The sequence below is a fragment of the Haliaeetus albicilla genome, chromosome 4, assembly GCF_947461875.1.
Source record: "Haliaeetus albicilla chromosome 4, bHalAlb1.1, whole genome shotgun sequence".
NCBI classification, from domain to species: domain Eukaryota; kingdom Metazoa; phylum Chordata; class Aves; order Accipitriformes; family Accipitridae; genus Haliaeetus; species Haliaeetus albicilla.
The window spans coordinates 20,191,523-20,213,101 of NC_091486.1; the positions used below are offsets into that span (position 1 = coordinate 20,191,523).

Here is a 21,579-nt window from a genome sequence, read left to right on the forward strand (position 1 = left end):
AGTATGGGTTTCAACATTCTTGAATTTGCAGTTTTGTTTCAGAACATAACTCTGGAATTGCATCATTCTGAACATTATAACCATTTGGATTCCAGTCTCAGCACTCAGTTCTCCTTCAGCTTTAAACTCAGAATTTGCGTGAAGTGTACAGTGAGCCTGCTGATGTTTGCCGATGATGGCCATATTTCTGTTCAGACAGAGATATGTGTATGTGTTTTGTGCAGGTATATGCATGGTGGGTTTACACAACTGAAAACTACTGCTGCACATTTGCTGCCCTGATAATCTTCATGCATGCGAACTGATGCCTTCTCTATGTGTTGGACTTCCTGTGCCCGTATCTGTTCCAGTATATGCACGAGGAATCTGATACAGCCAAGAAGGCTGGATTTACTAATTGTATGCTATGTGACTGATTTGAGATTTCTGGACATGCAGCGGCCCATTTGGAAATGACATGCCACATCTCTGGCCAAGCTGATAAACTCCAGAAATCCCAAACAAATTTGGAAAATCATCAAATTTTGGTTGAAGAGAACTGAGGTGGAAAACATGTATTGGGAAACGCAGGTATGTCACAGCTCTGTATGTTCATAGTTCTAGAAGCAGCAGGAGGCTGGACATAAGAATGGTTTTAGCCCCTCTCACTTCCCTGTGTGTATAACCATCATGCTGCATCAGCTGATCTTGCCTGGCCTGTACCTTGAGGAAAACATAGTCATGGTGCTTCTCAGGACTTCATGAATGGGACCTATGGCAGATGCACCCATGCAGGCAGGTCTGATGCTTGGAAAGTGTGGTTTACACCCATGTCTAGTATTTGTCATTTCTGCTAACTTTTGTAAAGAGCATGATAATTAAGTAGATCAGTCTGATTATAAGATCATTGTATGGATTTTTACAGCCCTCACAGAAAATGTGGCCTCTGAAACTGTGGTATCTAAGTCCACAGTGGAGGTGCTAGGTCAAAATAATAATTGCATACTCCTTAACCTAGTGAACCAGCACCTAGATTGGTATACATTTCTTCCATCATAAACTAAAAAGATTAGCAAACCTCTTTTGATCTTATTGGACCTGTACATACCTGAGATGAAGGACTGAAACTTCTGTCTGTTTTAATTGATGCTGCAGGCTGAAGCTTTTGTATGACCCGGATTGCTGGCTGTTGATACTCTGCACCTGCAGTCACCATGCTATAGGCGGGTGGAATGAGTGTTGACTGCCTTTGCAGAAGCTGCAGGATGGTTTGGATATCAGCAGTCATTTGGGATTCAAGCCTAGAGAAGTAGCACAAAATCAGTTAACTCATGGTTGGGAGTCAGTATATTTTAACATACTGATTACAGATGTATTCAAGAGGGACCTGCAGCTTATCAATAAAGCAAACTATTGCTTATGACATGACCATGTCTTAAATAGGAAAGAACGGAAGAGGGAGTGCTGAGCCCTTCCAAAGCTTGCTGGCTCTCCCTTTCCTTTGCGGAACATACCTGCATGCTTGTCTCTGATCTTTTTGCTACATTAAGAATGAGTTCATTACTGTCCCTTATGCTTGCAACAAAAAGTAACGTGGGGACCAGGTCTTTGGTTGAAATTAACTGGAATAAATGTACTCTTTTCAGTGTAAATAAATTGATTTGTACTGGCTGAGGATGGGACACTATTTCTGATGCATCTGACAATTAATTCTGACATTCCCAATGCTAATACAATGCACTGAAATAAGCAGAAAACCACATTTGTGTTTTTCCACAGTTGGAAAATGAAAGATGCTTTCAAGATCATTAAAAAACCCAACAGCCCAAGCATCCTTACTGTGAAAATTCATTCAGACTTATTCAGGTCTCAGAATTAATGTCAACACTTCTGATGTTCAAATTTAGTAGCTTCTTTCTCTTTTTTTCCCCTTTTCATAAATTTGTACATGACTTCTGAAACACTTGAGCTGCTTATGTTGTCCATACTTAGAATTCCATAGCACTGAAATGATTTTCAAATGGTCTTGCCAAGATCTGTGACAAACTCAGCAATAGGTAATGCCTATTGTGCCTCCCCAGCTGCTGGAAGGCTACAGGACCTGTGATGACAGACTGTAATACAGATCTACAGCCTTCTGTATTGCAACTCATCTTCTGACAGAGTAAACAAATCTTTGTCAGCAGCCTTTAATGTTGTGAATGTTACTCCTTGGGCTCCTTACAGCAACAGAATTGATCATGTGCTGACAGATTTTTGCTTTCACCAGGTGCTTCACTGATACTATTTTTTATCATGTTGAAGTTGTCCATTGCCTGTGTCATTTATTTATAAAAGCACCTATGAAATTAATCTGAAAAGTATGCCCAAAGGATATTTAGGATGCTGTTTCTTCCTTTATGGGGAGAAGCTGGTATTGTGGCTTGAGCTCGCATAAGGAAAGGCCCAAATCTGGATGTTACAGTCAATCATGCCCTACTTGCCCTCTTGTTCAGTTCCCTGAGGTTCTTTGCTACTTGCAAATGTGCTGATCTCAACAAGCATGATGCTGATGCCACAGGGGAAAATACTGCAGCAGCAGCACGCCACCATCCAGAGAGATTCCGTCTGCTAAACCTGGGCCCTAACATCTCAGTGAATAAAAGGGATTTAACATTAGAGGACTTGCATCAACAATTCTCTTTGGCTTTGAATTAACTCTAAAATTGCTCCCTTCTGACTTTGTTAGCACTTGATGGGAGTTTCCTGGTACTTCAGATCAAAGAGTATCTCTGGTAGTCTTTATTCATCATCATTACATATACAACTTCTTCCTCCTTTCTCCAAAATTTAAAGCAAGTCCATGTCATGCCACTGAAGGATGAATAAACAGGAGAACCTTAGATGCTTGGCCCACGGTCTCCATGAAATTCCAATTGCTTAAAGAGGAGAAACAGAGATAGCTCTACAGACATATTCCTTGTGCAGTGGCTTTCCAGCCTTTTATATCCATTTAATACTTTGAGTGTTACGCCAAGTTGTCTCATGGAAAACTTCAGGAAGAAGTGACCATGCTTTTAGTCCAGCAGGTCAGATCTGACATAAGCAGGAAAGAATATTGTGTGTTACATTCATAGAAGACCCGGCAAGGCCCAAAATCCTGAAAGCATGAAAAACTTTAAAAACATGAGAAGACTTAAAGAATAAAATGATTTAATAAAATCCATAACAATTTAAATCTTAGTTTATCAGCAGCAATGATATTTTTTCACTCAAGAAATTACTGAGAACTTGCATGAGAGTTTGATAAAACTATGGGTAAATTTGAGATATAACTTCAGTTTCAAGAACTTAAGATTTCAGGAAAAGAAATGTAACTGAAAGACTACACACTGTTGATGGGGAACATGGAGCTGTTTAGTTATGTGACATTTACAGTTACTTAGGTTACTCGACTTAACTGCAATTAGAAATTACAGCAATTTAGGCTTACATATTAAAATGTCTTTTTAATGTACTACATAGTATTCAGAAACAAAAAATACTATGGTTTGGTTGGCTTATGGTAGATGAAGGAAGCAATATGTAGCTAACCTGGCGTTAAACTGATTGCTAAAATATACAGCGCAGAATGCCAATGAAGAGCTACTAAAGTATAATTAGGGCTGAGTGCGTGTCATAGTATTTGTCATGGAAAAATATTGAAAGTAATGGAATTACAGAGTAAAAATAATAAAAAAACCACAGACCTGAGCATAGGGCAATTTAAAATTAAGTGAAATTACATGGTAAATTATAGCGTAGGATGGATCAAAATTCTGTAACCATATTTTTAAGATGCTGTAAGCTATGCTGCTTAGCTGCCAGCAGAGAGTAGTATATCAGAGAGCAAAAGAGAGAAGAAAGAGACATTTTTTTAAGCAAAGCTAATAATGTAATCTGACAAAGAAAGCATCTGTTTTCTGTTGTAACAGTTATAAGTATTTTGCTTTTGCATACTGCCATGTCTTATTATAGAGGTAGTTGCAAAAAAAGTTAATGCATCAAAAAGGGAATTTGTCTGCAATCCTTTTTTAAGGGAAGGTGGCTGGTTTACTTTGGGTCCAGAGGAAAGAAAAAGTACTTCAGGTATTGAAGACACTGAAAATTGCCATTTTGTGGACATGTAAATATCTAGGAACAGCATTCTGGGTGAGCTGAGATTTAAATTTCCTAAGTTTAGGTGCCTCAGTACAGCTTCTTGGTTAAAAGGCTGGTCTCCTAAACAGTCAATTGAGGAGAAAGGCTTTTCTGCAAGGCAATTCAGAGTAGCTAATGTGGGTACCTAGAGGTAAGTGACATCATTATTCTGGCAATGAATTAAAAATTTTGTACCCAGCTTTCCCAGAATAGGTTTTTCCATGAATCTGGAAGGCTGAACTTAGGTGATATTTAGGCTCCTCGGAATGCATATAGACAACAAAGTGATATTCCCATCAGGCATATTTTTGTACTTTTGAACTTCTGAAGATCTGAATGCTTTTGGAAACTTCCTGTGCAAATTCATTGCTCCCATAGCATCATTATTATCAGTTGTATCATGTACTCTTTCACACATATGTTTTTTCTGGTCATGTCTCTGTTTTTACCTGTTGAGTTGTTCTTGAAGTAAATCTAACCGATTTTCCACTTCCCCATATATAAAGTCACTTTCAGTTTCACAGATTCCCCATGTGACATGGGGTAATGCTGACTGAACTGGGGAGTCCTGGTACTCCTGGATGGTCTCCTGCTCCCAGTTTCTTTTATCAGTGATATCTGATGAAAAATAAAACATATAAAAGTACAGGTTTATATACATGCTGTTAGACAGGGGTTGGCACCCCTCAAGCATCACACTTACTCGTGTTTCTCAAAACCTTGAAAGTCAAATTGGTACATTGGCACGCTACCTGAACAGCTTGTTTTGTTCCTTACTCCTATTTAAGCAGAGATAAAAGTGGTCACATCCATGCTGACATTTTGAAGCCACAGATAAACAAGCAGTTTTGTCTGGTCAGGATCATCAGAGTTCTGCCACTGAATGGCTCCTATTTCTTTAGTTTTCTTTCTATTATTTTACCAATGAATCCCAAATTTTCTCGAGGTGTTTTTTTAGCAGTTTGTTATTCATCGAAATTAGAAATATTTGTTCTAACCTAAATGCATTACATGATGTATTTGAATGTCTTTGATTGTGTGCTTCAGAGACCTGGCTAAGACCTCTTCTCTTGCCCTTGAATGTGCTATTGAAGTGTATTTACTGTTTAGCTTATTGGTGTAAAAGGAGTACTTGGTGCATTGTATCTACAGCACTGGGCATGCATTACAGTGCATTGGAATGCCCCCTCTAGAGAAGGTTGCCAGGCCTTAGCTAGCTGCCTTTCTTACGGATAATTGTAACAGTGCTTGTCTTAACAAGGTTGGTGAAGTGTAACATGTCTTCTCTGAGACAGAGGCCATTTAATACAGCTCATACTGCTTGCAAAAGGATACTGGTTATTACTTTCAGAAAGGAAATTGATTTTCATTGATGTAACTTTTAGCATCACTAGTCTCCAGCCCAGCCCTTATATTGTTGTGTAAAGCATGTCATAGAGACTCTTACAGTACTGTGGGGTGAAAGGTGCCAGTTCATTTTCTTTAATAATTTGTGACTCCTAAAAGAATAAAATATTCAGCATTGCTGGGTCAGTCAGAGATCACTTTAATATTAAATGAAGCTTCATGGTAAATAATAATGCTTTTTTTTTTCCTTTTTCTTTTTTTTTTCTCTTTGAACTGCAGATAAAATTTTGGATTAAGATAGACAAACTAAATTTATTTCAAGCTAAAAAATGCCCAGTTACATTATTAGGATCTTACTGCAGAGACTGAGCTATCTTGCTGAATTTAGTCACCCTTCTAATCCTTATCTATTGTATATACAATAGATAAAGTATTTAAAAACACTCTTTATATGAGTAATTTATATTTATTTCTTTATCTCCAGCCCTTTGTAAAAAAAATGATGATGACTACTCCAGGTCTCACCCTGTACCCGCTGTGCCCAAATTCCATCCCTCTTGTCCCTCCCAATTCTTGGATCTCTGTGATCAAACACTGCACCTTACCACCCAAACAGAACTCAGGGGCACTCCTTCCTTTTTCTTGGATTTCTGTTTCGAGCTACTTCTCCTTTCTCTTTCAATTTGCTTAATTTACACCTCTGTGGATTTATTAATTAGTTTACATTCTTGGCTTTAGGCTGTTTCGCCTGTTCACCAAGCTGGTGAAAGGTTACAAATCATTTATCATGGGATATACTAGTTGCATATATCCTTATCAGATATAGAATGAAGATGCTGCTGTGAGCTTTGCAGAGCTTACAGGTGACATACTTAGGTGGAACAGTGCTTTTTCTACATCAACCCGCCCCCCCCAACCCCCACCCCGCCCCAAGCCTTTGTTACTTTGAGCGAATCTGCTGTTACGCAGTCAAAAATTGCTCAGTACCACTCAGATTCTCCTCTGCTGTGATAAAAAAGGCTGTTAAAATTTTAACACCTGCTCAATTCCACTCCCATTAGGGTTGTATTTGTAATTATTTAACTACTTGAAGTTACAGGATGTATTAGAAGTTCTTACTGCGCTCAGGCTGCTTCTTCAACATACAGCAGGACAAAATCCTTGACTGCTTATAAAGCATCAGCCTCTGTTGTATGAGCAGTTGGATTTGAATCCCACGTCCCCCAGTAGTCCCTGAATGGTTTGCTCAGAGCTTCTCCTAACACTTCTCTTGGCACTGCATGCTGATAACTCAGCATAGGTTACATTCATTTCATGCTTGGGAAATTTTTCTAAGCAGCCATAGCAGCCAGAGCCATGTTTCAAAGAAAAGAGAAAAAAACCACACTGTGGGTGACATGTGAGAGGTTTGTCCAAATGCTAATAGCTAATCCTTTTCAAACACATCTTTGAGCAGTGTTGCTCTAAGTAAGTAAGTAAATAAATAAATAAATTCCTGCTCAGATTTAGTATTTCAAGTAGATTTAGCCAGGAAGGGGAGCTCTCACTACATGACTCCAAGTGGAGGAGAAGACTTTCTTCTCTTTTTTTACCAGAGAAAGGTTCTTACTGCATTATCTGGTCTTTGGTTAGCAGGTGGTAGAAGGTTTCCTGGAGCTGTAGAGAGTGAATTTCAGGTGACATGATCTATAACTGATTTTATGCACTGGGCAGAAGGAAGGGGAAAGGGATTTTATCATGGCTACATGGAAACCTGTTCAGCTTCTCAGCCATTTAAGCCAACAGAAGGAAAGCGGCAAACGGTGCCACAGAAGCATGTAATTTGGTTTTAGCAGGCACACATGGCACAATTTGCAGTGTCCAAGGAAGTTGGAAAGGTCTCAGGAAAGTGAAGGGAGCAGACTATGTATGACAAATGCAGGGGTAAAATTTTAATCTATGGGTGTGGGTGCAATGGATGTTGGAAATCCAGTGGATTTACTTTTAAGCAGTGAATTTCAGGAGTAGAAACTAAAAATATATGCCATAAATTTCACTGCTTTTTAATGTCTTGTAAAACCCAAGTTGTTTGTTATTTTACACAATAACTAACTCAATAAAATCACATTTTTTTCAATGCCGTGGATTAACCCAGGGAAATAACAGCTCTTTTTTGTCTCAGATTATGTATTTGTAGACTATTACAATAAACATTTAATTTGTGACAAAGCAAATGAATTGGCACGCAAATTATAAAATAAGTTCATACACTATAATCAAGTTGATACACTATAAGATACGGTATTGTACTGTTCTAAGCATCTTTTCAGCTACTTCCACATACACGAGTAACCCCAGAAAAGCCCAACAGCAGTTAAAACTTTATAACCAACTATGGTGTTCCAGGGCTTGAACAATTCAAGAATCAGTCTTACAGTCAAAATAATGACCAAGTGAAAATAGAAAATAGCATTTTCCCACAATATATAGATTACGAGCTACAGAAAAATTATCAGATCTTCTCAAAAGAGCCATATGTTTTAATGTTAAAAGTTGCATTTTAGGATTATGAAAGAGAAGTTTATGTGGTTTCTGCCCACATTATACAATACATTATTAATAGTCTTTCCATTCATCAACAGTAATGACCAAAGCTTAAAACAAAACTAAAGATAATTAAATATGTATCAGTCACAGTGGTAATGAATTGCAGTAGCTTTATAAAAGTGCATTTGTATTCAAGATTTATAAGGTGCCATACTATAGGAGGATTATAAACATACATACATACAAGCAGAGTTTATTTCAAAATTTCATCATGTTTATAACCACTTTTTTGGTAAATTATAATCAATCTCTAATTAAAGCAGGAGTAAGAATTTAGTTTAAAGCATAGATCAATCAAAGCTGATCTTATTTTATTGACCTTGAAGGTTTCATGAAAGTTGCAAGAAAGGTAATGAGCTTTCACACACATTACCAGAAGTGCTGGATTACGAAGTGGAAAAAAGAATGTGGTCTTAATCAAAATATGTAACCTTTAGACATGCTAAATTTAGCTGAAATGAAATCTGCAATAGGTTGCCTTGGAAAACGTTGCTATAGCTGCAAGGACACATTTCTGGCTATTGGTAGGGGAAAGGTAAGCTTTCAAATAGCAGCATGTATGCAACAAGTTTATGTGGTGCAGATTTCTATAGCCTTAGCCTGGGGAGACCAGACTTCATATGTTCATACCTTTGAGATATAAAAAATACATTGTTTGGCCTGATTAATCGTTAGGTTAGTTTAAAATTATAGCCTAAAAGCCTAAAGTTTATTGAATGATGGTTAAATGGTTAAATTGCCTCAATAGAAACAAACTGTTGAGGAAAACAGCATTGAACAGTAAATATGTAATTCTTCCCTTCAGACTGAAACAATTACAAATGAACTTACAGCAATATTTAAATTGTATATTAAGCTGGGGCTTTTCATTAATTTCCCTTCACATCACTGAGAAAATTAATATTTTAGGATATTAGATGTAATTTTAATTATGTGATTTAACTCTGTGTAAAAGTAACTGAGATTGCATAATAGTTTCTGATCTTTTGTCATACACAAAAGCTCAAATCTTTGTTCTTGTGTTTTACTTATGGAAGTCAGGATTTGTTCTGTGTGATATAATGGCACTCTTTTTAACCAACATGTGCAGCAAAATGGGATAGTATTCCTTCAAGCTATTATGATTTTTTTTCCACTTAATTTTTGTCGTGCCTTGTCAATACAGAGAATGAAACTAGTTACCTGAAAACATTTTTTTTTGTGCATGTGCAACGATCACTAGGTTTATCTAGCTCTCATTATCTACGATTTTTTACTGTCACCCAACCCTGGCACATCAAACACCTTTTGAGAGATTCTTTACTGCTTTGAGTGTAGTTTTCATCCATGGGCACTCAGTGAAGGCCAGTACCAGCTGACAATTTTAAAGGGTTTGTTTAAATGACTTTCCTAAGGCAGTTTGGTTACAATATGATTTATTAGCAAAGCCTAGAATAGCCTTTTGGAGGTTCTGTAATCCAGTCCCACAGCCAGTGTATTAAACTACATTAATCCTCTTGAGAAATAATAATTTTTGATCTAAAATATTTTTCTTGTTAAACTTTCAGAAACACAAAAGTAAATATGTAAAGAATCAATAGAACCATTCAGAAAATGATTTTTGATAATCAGACTAAAAAAGATGTCTACTAAAACGTTACAAAATAGCAACAGCTAGATTACCTTTGCAAGAATTGCTTCTTTTGTCAATAAGAATTTCTTCTGTGGCATGAATAATTTCTTCAAAGTCCACCTCTGTGGTTTTCTCTGTTATAGATGGGTAATCAGCTATCCCAGAGAACAAGGGCTTTTGCTCATCTTCAATGGATGACGCAAAAGATGATGACCCACTTTTTTTCTCCTCGAAGTGTTTCTTAATAGACTGATAGTATATGGTGGTGTCCCCTGAGGGTTCAGGATCACTCTGATCATTCTCTTTGAAATAATCTGTTAAATAGAAATAATTGTGTACAGTAATATGCAATTCATGAAATTGTGTTCTAGTTTATTCTGGTCTGAGGATGGAGATGATTATTATATCAGTTAGGAAGTTCACTGTCTATTAGAATAAATTAAAGCCTTTTTTGATTACTGCATCAGACGAAATTTGTATTTCTTTTGAAGTCCTAGAAGACATTTGCATGTATGCAGTAAGTATTCGTAGTCCCTAAACCATAACTCATTATGCAAGAAGTTGCTTATATCAAACCAGCAAGAGTTTTATCCAACACAGCCCTCCTGTTTACTCACTGTTTTTTCCAGGTGAGGATGAGATTTGAGAAAGCCTTATATTCCAAAATTTAAAAAAAATGAATTTATTATTTAATTCCCTCTTCCAATTTCTCACATTCTTGGGCATTTCTCACAATCTTGACAGGCTAACAGTCATGGATGTCAGACTCGGTATCAGAACTACTCATTTAAGTTATGCCTACTTAAGAGCATCTTTGCTGATTATTTTTTTCCCAGAAAAGGCAAATGTATTAATCAATGACTCAACCTCAAAATGTCTGGGCCTACCTAAATACAGAGCGTATTTCTCCACGCTCATTACTGTCAAGCCTATATTTAGGATTGATATGGTAGAGAGAAACCCTATTGGTACAAAAAGAGGGGATTTCCTTGTCTGTCTTTGTGGGATCATCTCAAAACAACTTTCCAAAGTAGCCCAAATTCCTTAGCCTTTAGCATTAACTGCAATTCTCTGAACATCCATTCTTTTGAATAAGAAAAGCATACAGCATGCTGTGATATATATGGTAGGAGAGTACCAATCATGCTGAGAATGAATCCTTCATTAATCACATTCAAGGTCTGTAGTGAGGAATGGCAGATTCAGTCCTCTTAGAAGTGGCAAATAAAACTAGATTTAAAGAAGATGCCTTTAAAACCACATTGTAAAAATTAAATAGGATTTAAACCCAAGAATGATCATTTATGAATATAGAGAACTCCTGATTTCTTTTCAGCATAAACTTGAAGCTAATTTCCAATTCAATAATTGGTTTTACTTATTTTTAACTGAAATGTCAGGATAATTCCAGTTCTGCTATTTATTTAAAACACATTTTAGCAGGGTAGTCTCAACAACATATAAATACAGCAACTAGTTTGCATTAACTTCCTGGGGAGACAGCATGATTTCCCATCTGCTTTGTGCTAATTACTAATCAACATAGCTCTGGAATGTCTGTAGTCTTTACAGCCTACAGCAGTGGTTAATACAACATTTAGTATATTCCCTAGGTTTCTTCGCTGTTTTCTGGTCACTACAAGGAAATGAAACTGTGGCTTCATCTAATCCTCTTTATCTGAACACAAAGAGAATGCAATATCGGTACAGAGCACTCTGCAAGAGTCCAGACATGGTAATGGTGAACAAAATAAAACCAATACAAAAGCAGGCCTCCTGTAACTGTACCCTCTAGAGTCTCCAAGGGCCATTAACACAGACCTGGACTGAAGTGACTTTATTTGGCTTTTGTTAAGCAGGGTTACTAGCTATAACTGATATTGGTGATACTCTGATACTGTGAAGGCATAAACACAAATCCAAATGGACTGGCAGCGTAAAGCTCTTGGGGGTTGCTCAGGCTGGAGAGCCAAGTACTATGTCCTCTGCATCTCCAAAATAGTACAAAAAAACAAAAGAAAGCTTCATAAGAAAATTCATAGATGTCTCCCATGGCTTTTCTTGTGGGAATATATGGTGAAATACATACAGTCACACTACAGTAAATTGTCTTAATTACTTACTGCTTGACTGACTTCAACCTGTGAAAAAGACCTTCTAATGAAATCTTGAAATTGCCATTTTTTTTTAGGGTAATTCTTTATGTTAATGAGATTTTGTGCACTAACGGTAGCTGTAACGAGCACCCTGTGGAATACAAATCAGTGGGCTAATTTTAAGAGGAGGTCATTGAGACTCTAATGAAAAAAATTGTATATCAGCTGAAGTACAGCAGACTGCCTTATCTGTCATATTCATAGAATACTAAAATATCTAGAAACAAGAAGCCAGATTCTGCTAACACTTACACTGCTGTAAAACCAGGGTAATTCAATCGACATTTCTGCATTTAGTCTCCATCTATATCAGAAAAACGGAATGTATTCTTTTCCAAATGCTGTCCAGGTATAATGAACTCACTGGCATTAGAAGGAAAGCAGAGATCTGTTGAATGTAGGGTCCTGCCTATTGAATCAGGGAAGATTTGTTCATCAGCTGATCTATTTCAAAATATTCATCTTTGGCTTTACTGCTGTTGCTTTATCTGCTAGCCATCTGGCTACATTCAGAGAGCCAGAAGTTGTTTTCATTTAAAAGACTTTTATTTAATGCTAAAGATTCTTCTGTCTGGAGAATAATCCTGTGATACTCTGCACCTAGAGTAGGAATTAAAATGGAAACTGCATGTTTTATTTGGCTTTTCAGGGCCTGATGGTGGTGCAAGCTCTATACCTCATCTTAACAGCTTAGCAGTGCCTCTAGCTCAGTGGAAATATGTTACAAATATCTAGGTATCCAGGTAGTGCTTTATTCAGATTGTGAATTTCTCCAATTTCTCCTTTTGTAATGAAATCCAGTCATTGGTTTGGAATGAATTTTCCAGAAGAGAAGAGTTTTCTATCTGTGTATGTGTATGTAAGAAGAAGTTCATTTTCTATCACACAGACTCCATGTTTCAAAAGGTTGCTCTTGTCCTTTCTCTTCTGTTTTCAAAACAAATGTAATCATTAACCCCCCCCATGCTAGTGCTTCCTCCTTCCTTTCCCAGTAAGACAAGTTTCACTCTCTGATTCTGATTGCTAGAAACTATTTTTTTTGCTGAAAATGATTATTTTGAAAGTTCCTGCTTTACCAAATATGTATAAACATAATTGACACCCTTTATGTGACTTGTTTTAGCCTGTTATGTGTTTTGGGTGCCTGCCAACTTTACAGGCAGTGTCCTCTGACATTTGCTGTCTGGAAATTCCAAAATCTTCATAGTAATTATCAGAAGGTTTGTGTCCTGCTTTTCGCACTTGTACTGGCAAAGGAAGGAAAGAAACAGGATTGTCATGAGGGCAGTGAAATATAGCTATAACATAGATTCACAGAAATACTGGCATAAAATCCAGCTTGGTGGGATGGTTACCAGACATCAAACAAGTTTCTTTTGTGTGCCATGGTCAGCCTGTATTATTGAACTTTTGCATTATTCAGACAGTGGCAGTCTGCATGATCTAGACATATTTTCTCTTAATGTATTAGTCTGCTGCAAACAATAATGGTGAAAGTGTCAGTATTATATTACATGGGGAGCAGCATTGTTTAATATTACTGTAATTTCATTAACTGGAATTTGTCATACTTAATCAGGCTAGCTATGTAACCTAGTGTTTCAGAAGGTGGCAAATTCTTACTCCCTTTTTCAACCATCCAATAAGAAGTCCCATAACATGCCTAGACAAATTCAATTTTGTGCAGGAAATGAGGTGAATGACTTCCTCACCCCTGCAGAAAGCAATTTATATCCCAAACCATAAATCAGATAAGGATTATCATTAACATGATCTGCATAACTATAAATCTGTTCAGCAGACATGACATCTTCCCTTTCCTTTGAAAAAACCTACCATATTATTTTATGCTACACCAAGTACATCCCTTGGTAAGGAGAAATGCACACCATGGCTTGGAAGGAAGGATGGTTTATTGCTCAAAAGGTCTGCAGATCTTCAGATTCCCAGCACATATTTTGGTTCGACTGTTACTAGCTCTTTCTTATGTGATATTCACAAATATTCCTGTGGTGGTCAATCTGTCTTTCCTACATATGAACAAAATATTTGCTAGTCATCCGGACTAGTTGTTATCTGTTCTTTAATTTAAAAATGTCAGTTACCTTGTCAGAGAGCAGAAAAATGCCTTATGTACCCACCCATGCACAATGGGCAGCAAATACTTGGAATCAAAAGTCAGTGACCAAGCATTTCAGATAGTATGTTAAATACAACACCACAAACAGGGTTGAGAAAGTGCAAAATCTCAAAGATGTCACAAAATCAAAGGCTGTTGATGCTTTTATCGAGACCATCTAAAGAACCTGAAGGTGCACAAGTCCATGGGACCTGATGAGATGCATCCACAGGTCCTGAGGGAACTGGCAGATGAAGTGGCTAAGCCACTATCCATCATATTTGAGAAGCTGTGGCAGTCCAAGGAAGTTCCCACTGACTGGAAAAGGGGGAACATAGCCCCCATTTTTAAAAAGGGAAAAAAGGAAGACCCAGGGAACTACAGGCCAGTCAGTCTCACCTCTGTGCCCGGCAAGATCATGGAGCAGATCATCCTGGAAACTATGCTAGGGCAGATGGAAAATAAGGACGTGATTGGTGACAGCCAACATAGCTTCTTGCCTGGCAAATTTGGTGGCCTTCTACACAGGGTTACAGCATTGGTGGATAAGGGAAGGTCAACTGACATCATCTACCTGCACTTGTGCAAAGCGTTTGACACTGTCCTGCATGACATCCTTCTCTCTAAATTGGAGAGACATAGATTTGATGGATGGACCACTCAGTGGATAAGAAATTGGCTGGATGGTCGCACTCACAGAATTGCAGTCAACAGCTTGATATCTGAGTGAATTTAAAATCTTCAGAGAGAAAACTGTACTGATTTGCAAACAGTCTTACAGGAAACAGTATGAAGAACTTTAGCAGATTTGTTTTCCAATGGGAGAAGATCATGACCCCCCCAATCTTCAAAAATGCATGACAAGTAATAGATAAAATTCCGAACTACATTTTGTATGCAACATTTGAAATGAGAGCTACTCCACCTTTGCTACCAGAAAATTTGCCTGAAAACTCTATAGAGGTATTCAACCCTTCTCAAACATCAGCAAGTACTATAACTTACCCCAAATTCACTTAAACAAACCTAAAACATTTATAAATCATGAATTTTAGTGCTTGAGATCTTGTCTCTCACAATCAACTTGGCCTATACTCAGCCTCAGAGTCCTGACGCTGCACAGCGTGACATCTGGATGTCTGTCAAAACCAGCCTCAACTCATGTCCTGACAAGGAACATGTCCCAGGAAAGTTCATCTGAAAGTCCATTCCAGAAGATGAACAACTTGAACAAAGCACTCTACCATTTTTCAGCTGAAGAGAAATTTGTCCGTTGTCAGGACAGTCTTCTATTGCCATCATGATCATCTCAGGTCATGACTGGTAATCAGGGAAACTGAGGAGTGCTGCCTTCATAAATGTTTTTGAGTGCCTGCTGAAAGCATAGCTTGCTCCAACATCTGCACATTACCAATACATCCCTGAGGACAAAATAGTACAGAAAAAAGCAAAAACTTTTAAGGAAAGTGTAATCATTAAGTCCTTATGACTAATAACTTGAAGTGATAAGGAAGCATAAAAAGAAGTTTTTCTTGCTCCTTGGTGAAACATCATTGATGATTATAGCACTGTTCAAGTTAACAGAATGTCTAATTACTCGTATTAGAAAAATCACCTACTTTTTGGGTGGGTTTTAGTGCATGAAAATTGTATGGAAAAATCACAAATTTAGTGTGCATGAAAAAAGAAAAGTAGTTTGAAAGCTGTACAAAATGTCTATTGGATAGCCTGAGAAGTTCAGATATAAATATTTTCCAAATGATCTCAGCTGAAAAAATAGAAATTGGTATGGTCAGGAGAAGTAGCTGGTCCTGAAGCTCTGAAAACAAACTGTACTGTTAAAATCTGCAGTGCACTTTGTATAGCAGGAGTTTCTAAACAGGAGAACTATTTATATATCACTATTTATATATAATATATATAATATAGTAATAATGCTGAGTACAGTGAGACAATTAACATAAAGGCTGCCTTTCACATACAATTTATCTGCTTTTGTTAATCCAAAAAATCATATAGTATTCTGATGGTTAGTTGCACTAGAATTCACTTTTACAAGTGGAAAGTTACATTTGCAGCTTTTTAGTTCTAATTAGCGGAAGTAGTAAAACACACAGTTCCTACTCAGTGATAAAGATAATTCTTCACATTTGAAGACCACAGGATTACAAATTTTAGAAGTAAAAAAGAGCAATGTAATGAACCCTGAAGTCTTCATATATTCATTAATAATTTAATTTAGCAACAGTGCCAGATTTTTATGGTAAGATAAGGACTGGCTACATTACTACAATTTTTCCTTCTGTGAACATCACATATAGTTATGCCCATCTATAGCATAATATACAGCAGAACTTAGATGAAACAAAGAACAAGTGAAAATAGGTTCTTTCCATCAGAGATTTTTTGGCTTAAAAATAATCTTTTGAAACAGATACAGTTATATCAAAGCTTGGTCATTTTCAGCATATGGCAGAGATAAGAGTTCTTAAAAGTGCACACATATTTGTTTAGACATTTCTTAAGCTGGTAGAAAGAATTTATCTAAAGTTGCACCAGGCACATGGATTTGTGTATCTATAAGTCCTCGTTCAGCACCTTGGTACAGTAGATGTCTGTAGACCTGTCAGACCTCAGAATTTGAAACAATGCCAAAGACTTACAATGACTCCTGAAACCTGGGGTGTGGAAGTCCTTATGTTCTTCAGAACACATTTCTTTTCCCTCTTCTTCCTCACTTCTACTCATTGTGTTTCCCTTCAAATTTCCCACCTATCTTTAGAATGCCTTACAAAACATAATGTCAGATATGTGTGTGGTATCTGACTAACACCAGGGAAAAACGACGTCTGTCTAGAAACTGATGCAGGAAGATTCTTTTTCCTAGGAAAAGTACGTTACTGGAGGTATTTTAGGAAAGTTAAAACATCTTCTCCTCTCAGTAGTAAAAAGGTTTTAAGTTCTTATCTTTCTGTGACTGTTTTTAATGATCGAAGATTCCTTTAATTCCAACTTCATTCATAATTTGGGAGCTCCTAAGTCTTCACTGGGGAACCTAAAGATACCAGCTAGTGGAATTCCATCATTATAGCAAGCCCTGGCAATTTTGCTGAAAGGTTCCCGTAGGTTGGATACTGATGACGGAGGAAATTAACTGTACTGGAGAGAGTTGTTCGAATTACTGTTTTGTCTTAGTGCTGCTTGTGAGAGTTTAGTAAGTTAACGTGTCCGTGGCTGTGTTTCCTCTCTGAGCTGTGAAGGTTTGGATGATTCTGTGATTAGGCAACAGCAGAAGATACTGAAACCTCCCCCCACCATCCTGGACTAAAGACTGGGTAACTTTTCCATAAGAATCCATGTTCCTTTTTTAAAATGGACTAGTTTTGAATAAGTGAATTTGAGACACATTTCAGAAGCCAAGAATTTAAAAGTTGAAGTGAGTATGCAATCCTTAATTTATTTTTGTGCTATTTTTAGTACAATGAGATAAGTTAGGAATGGAGTGACAGCGTTATCTCTGAATGTTCTTTGCTCTGTCTGGTTTTGCATCAACTTCAGTGCTAATCAGATAATAATGGAAGGACAATTCTTGATTTATACTTCAGGAAATAATACTATACTTAAAAATTCAGAAAGAAAGAATTACATGCACCTCAGAAGCGATTCAGGGCAAAGGCCAAAGCAGTTCTCCTATCAAGTTCAGAATTCTCTTCTCTTTTACAAGGAATTCAGCTTTCACTGTAGTACTATAATTACTTTTTTTTTTACAAAGTATGGCTATGGGTATGTGTGACTGCATACAACAGTTCGATCAGATTTGGCCTCTGGGAACAGCGTCTCTGGGAGCAGCTCCTGGAAATAAGATACTTCTGTGGAAGATCCCCGAGGTGGCTCCTAGGCACTGTGGTAACTACAATAACAATAATAGGAGCAAATGGAAAACTGCAGTGATGAGCTCTCTGATGACCATATAGTTTTTGTTAGGGGTTTCATGCTGAAGGTAAGATTTTGGGGACATGAGGTCTTATTTCAAGCCATATGATGCCTGCCAAGGTATTAGTTGTTTTCTGGTCATTTAACTACCTGACACTTTGGCTGAATATTAGAAACTCTTTTCTAATTAAGCCCAAGCAAACTTCGTCAGCATAATACTAACAGTTTAACACAGTTAAGTAAGAGCTTCAATTTTTGTCCAGATTCTTACCCTACTTTCTTGCTGGGGACACAGCACAGTGCTTGGCTGAGTCATCTATTTATAAAGTAAGCGTTTAAATAAATAAGCTAGGGGAAGAGCACGAGAATGGCAGAGAGCAGGGGGAGGGGAGTGTTTCCCCATTCTCTCAGTACTGCTTCACCTCATACTTTTAGGCAGGATTTCTGAAAGATTTCAGGCAGTTCCTGAAAGATTTCCTTGTCTTCTATATTGCCAGCCATGGCCTCTGGATACCTTGTGTAATAAAGCTATGTTAATATGGTTTGGCTTCTTAGCCTGGATAGTACCTAAAAGCAGTGCACACTTAAGGTAGCTATACTAATCAAGATTCAATTGGAAGTTTATTAGAGCTCTGGCTTCTGTGCTTACTTTGAGAATAGATCAGTAGGTACTTTTAGAAAAGTCTGGTCAAGAAGCATAACTCTTCAAATTAAAATTAAGTACTATGTAAGTTTACTTAGTTAACAATATGCTAAAACGAAACACTGCAAAATACATTTTATATCCCACTTGATTGTTACAGTCTGTGTCAACATGGGCAAGTGAATGCAAAAATTGCGTAACAAGATTTTGTAAGAAGTTTCTTTTGTGGCCTTTTAAAATCACATCCATGGAAATAAAAATTCCTTGTTATGAGTTCCCTGGGCCAGCTGACAAAAGTTAAAAATTAAGTATCACTAGCTACCTGAATCTCTGGTTACTAATTTAACAATATAACTCCACTGGAGTTCTTATCATCCTCTCAGCTAGTGTCTGTGGGATGATGTTCTTGTTTTTGGATCACAGCTAAAAATCCAGAATAAGGATTTATTTCAGTGAGGTCATCGTTACATTCCCAGTTAGTATGTCCACACTGGTTTACTTAGCTAGTATTTTAATTACCCTGGATATGATGGATAGATTTTATATGCCCTGTGACAAGAACAAAGGGCAGCTATGATTTGGCTATGTACCAAGTGCAGTTTTAGACCAAAACCAGTTTTCTCCCTGGAAAGGGTTTCATACCTGATTGCTTCTAGGGCTTCAAGAAAATTATGTGTGAGTGCCCAGAACAGGTCCAGAATTTTGGTAGCCTTCAGCTAAGGGTTACATGAGTTAAAGTTAAATGCAAAGAATATCTTTTAGTGAGAATAATTGGACAATGGAACAGTCTGAAGAAAGTTAAGATTTTAGAGCCAACAATAACAAAAATTTAAATAAGATGCTAGCAAAAGTAGTAATGCTTGAACTCCAGAAAAGTCTTTTCAAAGCTTCAAGTTTTCAAGCTCTCAGTGAGTTTACACTCTGCCTCTAACTTTTGCATTTTTCACCTCTATGTTTGGATTTCATATCGATGTAACCAACTCTAGTGATGCCCCATTCAGCATGGGATAATAGATCTGCACTCAGAACTAGCAGAGCAAAAGAAACTTCTTGCCCCTATGTATTTCCCTTAAAATTAGCTAACTCCCACAGAACTGCTAGAGGAAAATGAGAAATGGGCAAGAAAGGATTGTATTCGGCACTGTTGAAAGAGACAACTGAATGTAGATGGACCAGCTTGTTGTCCCTCAGTTTTCAGCAGAAGACTAACTTGCCAACCCAGCTGAGAGCTTTGTTTGGAACTGCCAGGTGGGAATACTGCTTATTTTGAGCAGTCATAGAGTGCATTTCTTGGCTGACTGTCAAGCATCTATGGCAACTGGCTAAGGCTGCACCTGCACCTGTGCAAGGAATATCATCAGTTATTCTGAACGACCTGTAATGAATTTCTTTTGGGTGAGAGCAAGAATAAGCTGCTATGCAGTGTGTGCATTAATTTTTGCAGGGGACCCCTTGTGCTATTGCAGTCCTTTCTGGAATGGTCCCTCAAGTAGCCTTGTACCCTTTAAAATCACATTATGGCAGAGCCCACTGTACTAGCTAAGACTGATTTTTGTTGACACAGGTAAGAAATGGTGGAAATATGTATAGGTGGAGTGAGAACATCTTGCATGGAATTGGAAAAGTAGTAGTACTAACTGCAGATGCATAACAGAGAGCTGTGTTGATTTTGTTTAACCCCTGATAAAGCTCATGCAGGAAGAGTTACCATGGCAACAAGATCCAAATCACACTAGCATGAACTAAAGGCTGAGATAACACAATCCCATTTTTAGCACTCCAAAAGGGAGAAAATCGCTGATGATCACACTAAAGATGGAAACAATACCATTTCAAGCTGCATAATATGCTAGTAGGTCAACAGCTGAAAGTAAAGAATGCCAGCAAGAAGACCATTCCATGAGCATCCCCCACCCCCCAATAATTACAAATCAATAAGACTTTAGTGAGATGTAAAATATCAAAATATAAGAGTGAGAATGCTGGGTGTCTCTATCCTGTTCAAAGTGTAGTTCTGAAATAATATGTTAAAAGTCATCATACAACACTTTTTTTTTTTTTTTAAATCTGTAAGAATACTGTGACGGGAAATGCATTTGCCAACTGTGTGTTCAGGAACTCTGTCTTTTCTACTCCAGTTCTTCTGAGGCACTCTGCAGGACCATCCCCAAATATTTATCATTACAGACTAACTATGCTGGATCAAAATATGATGCCACTTCCTCCTATATGTTAAGGGTTGAAGTCAATAGAATATTACTTTACAAGCCAGTAGTAACCTCTAGTACTCTACAACCTCATACAGGATGTAGGATGGGCCACAGAAAAATGACACTGAAGATCTATGACTACGAGGTGTCTGCTGTGGCTATGGCAACATATAGAGAGTCTGAACAGGGATCAGAGAGGGGCAGTAAGCCAGTAGGCCTAAAGTCTACTCAGTTCTTGGCAAAGGACTCTTACAATTGTATCTTGTCCTCAGATGGGCTTCCAATGTACCGCACTTCTGTCTAACTCACACATTACCAGATACTATACAGTCCTTACCAAGATTAAGGAGCTTGTTGCCAGTCTTGCCTCTTCTTCCCCAATGGTGCAAGTTTTTTTTTTTCAAAGACAAAACTATGGGAAATTATATTCTTTCCAAAGTAATGCAAATAAACATCTCCAAGAGAATGTTCAGTGTAAGCTACTGGGAAAGAACTATAAAAGCCTAGGGGTCTTGGTGCCACATTGACACCTGAGAAGCCTATTTGTAATTCTGCAGAAGGCACAACATGAAAGATCACTTCCATCTTGTCTAGGTGGCAGCATATGTTTTCTCATAAGAAATGTGAAGGTTATTCAGGCAAAGTGCCTCTGTCAACAGATTCTTTGTGAAGAGCAGATTGAATATTTCATGGGGACATTTTCCTGACAGATTTGTTGGCAGTCTTGGCTTCCTGCCCTAAAGACGCTTCTTTGATCAAACAGCAATGTCATTGTTCTGAGTAGCCACGCTCTGGATTAAAGTCTTCCTTCATCGAACATTATACCTGCTATGTAT

The 21,579-nt window shown here is 37.6% G+C and overlaps 1 protein-coding gene across 3 annotated transcripts in view; it reads right to left on the reverse strand.

Annotated features, from left to right (window-relative positions):
- KCNH7 (potassium voltage-gated channel subfamily H member 7) overlaps positions 1-21,579 on the reverse strand; it is a 247,811-nt gene that overhangs the window by 1,948 nt on the left and 224,284 nt on the right. For all 3 annotated transcript variants that reach the window (XM_069781253.1, XM_069781252.1, XM_069781251.1), the window contains 3 exons: positions 9,733-9,996; positions 4,587-4,755; positions 1,088-1,280 (listed from right to left, as the gene is read on the reverse strand). In XM_069781253.1, the coding sequence (XP_069637354.1) occupies positions 1,088-1,280; positions 4,587-4,755; positions 9,733-9,996 (626 nt within the window). The remainder of the gene's footprint in view (positions 1-1,087; positions 1,281-4,586; positions 4,756-9,732; positions 9,997-21,579) is intronic.